The sequence below is a fragment of the Petaurus breviceps genome, unplaced genomic scaffold, assembly GCF_028583685.1.
Source record: "Petaurus breviceps papuanus isolate PSGF00001 unplaced genomic scaffold, PetGlider_PUasm1.0 577, whole genome shotgun sequence".
Classification (NCBI taxonomy): domain Eukaryota; kingdom Metazoa; phylum Chordata; class Mammalia; order Diprotodontia; family Petauridae; genus Petaurus; species Petaurus breviceps.
Genome location: NW_027186389.1, coordinates 706,955 through 713,526, shown reverse-complemented (window position 1 = coordinate 713,526; position 6,572 = coordinate 706,955). Strand labels below are relative to the sequence as shown.

At 57.7% G+C, this 6,572-nt stretch overlaps 2 protein-coding genes across 3 annotated transcripts in view; both read left to right on the top strand.

Annotated features, from left to right (window-relative positions):
* Positions 1 to 2,238, top strand: part of LOC138173397 (uncharacterized protein ZSWIM9-like) — a 9,798-nt gene extending 7,560 nt beyond the window's left edge. Inside the window, 1 exon segment of the mRNA XM_069103449.1 lies at positions 4 to 2,238. Coding sequence (XP_068959550.1) covers positions 4 to 629 — 626 coding nt within the window. The 3' untranslated portion in view covers positions 630 to 2,238.
* A 2,221-nt stretch (positions 2,239 to 4,459) lies between these two features.
* Positions 4,460 to 6,572, top strand: part of LOC138173317 (uncharacterized protein ZSWIM9-like) — a 4,999-nt gene continuing 2,886 nt past the window's right edge. The window contains exons 1-3 of one of the 2 annotated variants that reach the window (XM_069103308.1): positions 4,460 to 4,593; positions 4,803 to 4,977; positions 5,727 to 6,031. In XM_069103308.1, the coding sequence (XP_068959409.1) occupies positions 5,784 to 6,031 (248 nt within the window). In that variant the 5' untranslated portion in view covers positions 4,460 to 4,593; positions 4,803 to 4,977; positions 5,727 to 5,783. The remainder of the gene's footprint in view (positions 4,594 to 4,802; positions 4,978 to 5,726; positions 6,032 to 6,572) is intronic. The other variant, XM_069103307.1, reaches the window with a different exon arrangement.

The following is a 6,572-nucleotide window of genomic DNA, read 5'->3' as shown; positions in this document are numbered from 1 at the left end:
GAGGTATCCAGTTGGGGGACAGAGGGGAGAGAGGATTCCATTTGTGGGAGAGAGGTATACAGGTGGGGGACAGAGAAGAGAGAAGGACACAGCTGGGAGAAAGTGATGTACAGATAGTGGAGGGAGGGGAAACGGGGACAGAGTCGGGAGAGGGCAGTGTTCAGCTGGAGGACCGAGGAGAGAGGGGGCTGCATTTGTGGGATGGAGGGCAAAGGATGCAGCTGGGGGACAGAGAGGAGGCTGGAGCCGCAGGGGGAGAGCTTCAGGGAAGAGGGAGGCCGGCGGCCCGGAAGCGTCCCCGAAGCTCGGAGGAGGAGGAGGATTGGGAGCTGCTGTCTAGGTTCAGGGCCGTGTGCGGCCCGGAGCTGGCTGGCCTGGTGGCTGAGGAGCTGACCTTTGCTCGGCAGCATGGGCTTAGGGGCTTCCGGTGGACAGGAACCGGCTACACTCTGCAGGACGGGACCTCGGACTTCCTCCTGGATGCGGCGCTGACCCGCTGCAGCTGTTCCATTCACGCTGCTCGCCACCTCCCCTGTCGCCATCTCTTTGCTGCCCGCCTTGTGGTGGGAGCTGCCCTATTCCACATGGACCTGCTCAGGGACAGCTGGGGAGGGGCCCCTGAGCCTTGAGCCTTGGAACTCTGCCCCGCCCCCCCCCCTGCACCTCCCACCACCAGCAGTGAGGGTGCCCACATGTTGAGGTTCAAAAAGCAGGGAGCTCCCTTTCCGCCTCCCCTTGGAGAAGGACAAATGTTTGTCCACCTGTGCATGGTGGACAAAGTGATTCCTCATCGCCTGTCAAAGGATCCTTTCCCTTTCCTATCCCCCAAGAGGAATGGAAAAGGTGATAGCTGAGGGGTGTGGGCAGAAGAGGATTAGGGTGAGGATGGAAATAGAGGATAGGGAGAGGGGGAAAGAGAGGAGGGAGAAGACAGAAGGGAAGAAAAGAGCTGAAGGTATGTGATGTATGTAAGGGAAAGGATGCAAGGGGCCATTGGACTTTTAGCTGGATCCCTCACGTGGATTGGCCCCCATTCAGCAAACTAGACTGGGGCCCACGGCTGCTGGGCCTGGGAGGGAGGAGAGAGCGGGAAAGAGGGTGACTCGCACGGTTTGGCAAGGGGACCGTTTCGGGCTGTCTGTAATTGAATGCGGGCTTTGATTTCTGTGTGCGTAAGAAGGACTCTTTGGAGAGCGAGGCTACTGGGGGGTGGGGGGTGGGGTGGGGTGGAGAGGCTGAATAGGGGGCGGGACTTTTGCATCCCCTCCAATCCCAAACATTTCCAAAGCTCCTACCCAATGGCAGGCAGGAAAAGAAAAACAGAAAAAAAAAGCTTCTCCTTCTAGAGCTTAGGTCCCAGTGGGGCCGATGAGTCACATCCACAGGTCAGTATGAGTAGCTTCTGTGCTAAGCTCTAGACCTAGGTGGCTGTGGGCTTCAAGCTGGAGAGAATCTATCAAAATACCTCTGGTTTCTTTTGCTTCTGCCATGAGTTAAGTCCAGTAAATCTCAGAATATCTTGTGCCTTGGGTCTCCACAAATATGGGTAGTCTCAGGACAGATACTTAAGGTAAGAAAGGGATTTATACAGGGAATTGTTAGTTTCCTCCATTTGTGTCTTTTGAGAGTGAACTGCAAGTCCCTTTCACTGGGTCTCAGTTTCCTCATCTGTAAAATGAGAGAGTTAAAATAGATGGCCTGTAATATACCTTACAGCCTTCAGTCCTATAGAATCCTATAGAATGATCAGTAAATGGGATTGAGCTATGTGGAATGGGTTTCTTGGAAACAGGAGCACAGAGATTTTGGACTCTCAGAGCTCTGGATCTTCCCTCTCCCAGAAGACCTAGAAAGGAGCAGACCTCTGGCTGTCGGGCAGGCTGGCTAACCTGAGGAAGGGGCCCTAGCAATGGCAAGGGGTTCCTTTAGAGTGGGGGTGGCTTGAATTCACACGCCCAGAGTTCCTCAGCCATTATCATGGAATTAGGACATTTAGTGCTGGGAATGAGTGACATTTACCAAGCCCTAGACAGATTGTGACTCCCCAAAGTAGTAAGCAGAACTCCCATTTGAATCCAGTGCCCTTTTTACTGTATTCCCTTGGAAACTGGGCTTTGGGAAGGAAGGGGCATCTTGGAACATGGAAGGAGGTTTTGGCTTGGTCCCCAGCCAGACTCCACTCACTGTCCTTGGGATGCTTACTGATCTCCAGTAAACTTCTTTGGGCCTGGAACCTTACTCTTGACAAATGCTTGCTGGTCAATTGATTGTATCCTTGGTTTGATGGTCCAGCTTCCTCATGAGGTAAGGAGGGTTTACCAGTTCCCTGGTCTCAGGCCAGGTATCTTTGAAGGTTGGTCTAGATGAGTAGATTATCAGAATAACCTGAGTTGGCTGCCTATTAAATGGTATGACCTCGATGCCAAGAGTTGGAAAGCGCTTCAGGCCTTATCTAGTTTAACCTGAATCTGAACCATTCTTTTGTCTCTGATCCTCAGTTTTCCTATTTGTAAGGTGGGCATGCTAATTCCTACATCTACCAAAATGCTTCCCTGTAGTCTCACCCCAGGGTGGAGGGAGTTCACCCGGCTGGAAAGGCTCCAGCCCAGCCCTGGATGAGTGGACTGTCTGGGTCCTAGCCAGGAATTGAAATTTGGCCCCTATGTTGGAAGAGTTTTTGACCACAGGGCCACACATTTATTTCCACTGAATAACTACTTCCAGGCTGGTACTGAGACAAGAGCTTAAGTGCCATCAGGGGTGAGGGAAAATACGAGCAAATGAAAAACTTTGGTCTTCATTTGGCAGCACTAAGAAGGAAGAAATCATAATCACCAAATGTCCGAGTTGGACACCTCTGCGTCACTAGCCCAACCCAGGGTAGCTGAAAGTGACTCCAGATCGCCAAGATTCCACACAGGGAGGTCCCAATTGTGTGGAAGCTTCTTCTGACTTAACTTGTTCCCCCTGCTCCTGGTTCTGCCCCTTGGTGCCAGACTGAGTGAGTTTATCCAGCTTCTCTAGGAGAGCCCCTCCTTCCTCTAGCAACTCTCTATCCCTCCAATTTTCTTTCCTCAATGCTCTTCTCCACTCCGGAGATTCTCCAGTTAACATCTTTCTTAAATAGTGGTGCTTTAAAAAAGGCTATAGAATAGAGGCCTAACCAGACTGGCCCCATCAGATGGCATCAAGGGTACACAAAGGGGATTAAGGGAAGACTTTCAATAGACGGCAATGAAGTAGGTGGAGGAGTGAAGCAAAATAGGGTGGAAAGACACGTGTCCTCATGATGGAAACTGTCCAGATGTGGTGGCCAGTGGGGACACCCCTTGCTCTGGGCCTTCAGAGGCTGGGCCACCTCTCTGGGGCTGGATAGGGCACACGAGGAGACTGGTATTCCATTCCTTTCAAGAGGAGGGGTGGGCCTAGCTGACCCAGGGCCAGGGCCAGCCAGGTCAGGTGGTGGGGTGTGGGGGGTTGTGGAGAGTCCGGGGGGGAGAAGGGTGTGGGGAAGGCGGACCTACAGCGATCCTCGAACTTCCAGCAGGCAGTGCCAGCGCCGGGATCCCACGCCCCACCTCTGGACCTCAGGCCCCGCCTCCAGGCTCCGGGTGATAAGAGCCAGGCCCCGCCCCTAGAAACAGACTAGGTTCAGGCTCCGCCTCCTCAAGGGCCTGCCCTTAGGCTTCAGACTCCACACACGAGAAGCCGACAATCAATCCACCAATAAACATTTATTGAACTCCTACACTATGTGACAGCCACTATGCTAAGCGCTGGGGAGTCAGAAAGAGGCGAAAGACAGTTCCTGGCCCCAAGAAGCTTTCGTGACCCCATTTGGGGTTTTCTTGGCAGAGATCCTGGACACGTTTGTCATTTCCTTCTCCAGTTCTTTTAAAGAGGAGGAAACTGAGGCAAACAGGGTTAAGTGACTTGCTCAGAATCACGCGGCTGGTGTCTGAGGTTGGATTTGAACTCAGATCTTCCTGACTCCAGACCCGGCAGTTCTATCCACCTTGTCACCTAGCTGCCCTCAGATCCTGCCCCTAGACATCTTCAGGCCCTTCTCAGGGAAACTTCTTATTAATCCCCGGTCCCACCCCGGGATTCCAGGCCCCACCCCCAGGAAACCTGCAACTAGGCCCAGGCTCCGCCCCATATTTCTGTCCTCTCGCCGTCGCTATGGAAACAACACTTTCCCCAAAGCCCCGCCCCCCGACGCTCTCTCCTTACCTCTAAAGGCCCTTGGTTCCCGCTCCAAGGCTCTTGGAGGGAGGGGGAGCTAAAGTAGTTCAGTGAAGACTACAACTCCCAGGATGCCACGCGCTCCCTTTACTCAGACGGCGGCTACCTCTGTCCAGTCCCGAGAAGGGGATTCGCGCGTGCGCTGGGGGGGGGGGGGGGGAGGGTCGTCTCCCCTCTGCGGGAATTTCTTCGGGAGCATGTGCGGAAGGGGCGGGACGCTGCGGGTGCGCGGGGCATTGTGGGCCTGTCTCCCAGGCCTCCGCTCGGGGGGAATTGCTCGGCGCCGCCATCTCTCGGGGAGCAGAGGAGGGGGCCGGGGTGGAGGCGGAGGCCGCGCTTGTCTCCATGGTAACACGCCAGGCCGGGTGGGGGTGGGTAGCCATGATGATGGGGGAGGGAGGAAGAGCTGCCCTGGTCGCCATGGTGACGGAGGGGTTTAATGAGCGGGAGCGAGGTGGGTCTCCATGGTAACAGAAGGGGGTGGGTGGGGCGGGTGGGGCTGTGCTGCCCAGAGTAGCTCCCGACCTTGACCGTGACCTATGACCCTTTCCCCCCAGGCCTGTCTCGTTGAAGTTCCACTCCCAGCCCCCCGGGTCTGACCTCAGCCTGAGCCCTCCCTGGACTCTCCCGGTCCTGGTCCCCTCCTCTTGCTCCTGGCTCCATCCTTGTCCTGTCCCCTGATCCTGCTCCCATCCCCATCTCCCCACCGCTCCCAAGCTCCTCCCAGCCGATGTGGGTCTCCTGCTGCCCCTCAGCCCCTCTCCGGCCCCGGCCTCCGGACCGCCCCCAGCTCTCCTCCTGCCACCCCGCCGGTCCTCTGGCCCCTCCCTTCCTGCTGTGCCGCCCCCCGCCCAGCCCAGCTCCAGACCCTTGCCAGGGGCCAGGTCTGCCCCTTAACTCCTGCCTCATGTTCTATCTGCAGCTCCCAGTCCTCTCCCTCCTCAGGGACGTCTGGGTGCTCACCTGTGACGTAGGCAGGTGGCACCGGTCACTCAGTCACTAAACGTCAGGTGCCCCCCATGTGCCTCCCCTGCGCTAAGACTTAGCCCGAGAACCGAACAAGTCAGACCCTGTCCCCAGGGAGCCCCTAGGGGGCCCCGGTGCAATGGGGGAGAACCTGGGAAAGAGGGAAGGCAGGGGTTGGGGAGAGATTGTGGCCAGATGGGGAGGGGGCGGCTCGCTCTGGGCTTTTTTTCCAGTAAAGTAGAAGGCCAGGTGCTCAGCTGAGAGCCCGAATACAGGATCATTAGCCCCACTTTTCGGATGAGGAGGCTGAGGCTTGCAGAGGCTCAGTGGCTTTCTTGGGGTCTCGGTTACAAGGTGTCAGAGGAGGGCCCGGGGGCCCAGGGGGGTGCTTTTGCTGCTCGCCTCCCTGGCCCCCCCGCGCAGTCAGCCCTGAGGAAGAAGACTTGGGTGGACGCGGGCGGGGGGGCCGACAGGGCAGGACGGAGCCTCACGGTGCACCTGCCTCCATCCCTCAGCCGGAGGAAGGAGCCTCGGGGTGTCCCGGCCTGGCCGCTGCTGCGCCCTGCGCCGGCATGGGCGAGCTGGGCCTGGGTCTGGAGTTTCACACGTGGCGCCACTTCAGCAGCTTCTTCGATGACTGGTGCGAGCGGCACAAGGTGCTGTTCATCATCGCCAGCCTCAAGCCCCTGATCTCCCTGCGCCAGCCTCCGCTGCCCTACCTGCCCAGCCTGGCGGCCACCCTGCGCTTCCGCTTTGTGCGCCTCATCTGCAAGCACAGTGGGACCTACGTGGGGCAGAGCGTGGTGCAGCGCGACCAGCAGTGAGTGCCCCCTTCCTGGGACTTCGCCGGGACGAGAGCTGGGGGACGAGGGGGCCGGCTGGCACGATCGGCAGAGCCCCTAGAGATCTGGACCAGTCCTCTGTGTGGGGAGAGGAGGGGGAGGTCAGGCAGAAGAAATCTAGGGTGTCAGGAATCAGCAGGTCCCAAGAGAGGCAATGGTGGGAGGTGGGAGCCAAATCCCTGGTCAAGGTGCCACCCTCAGCTTCCTTGGAGAGGTGAAGGGCTGTAGGGGCAGGCTCTTCAGACGCCTGAATCTTCACTGTGGGCCCCAGTGGGAGGAGAGCCAGAGAGGGATGAGCAGCATGGGCAGCAGCATGGAGTATCTAGGCCGTAGTGGGCCCTGGGAACGGTGAGCCTGCAGGAGAGATGGCATCTGAAGGGCAGGGCTCATTTAGCCTCTTTGGACCCCTACAGCAGAGCCAGGAGGGAGGGGTGGGGGGAAGCCCAGGCTGACCTCAGCTCTGCTGTCCATGGTGCTGCCTGGCTGGCGCTGAGGTACTTCCTCCCTAGGGCAGAGCCC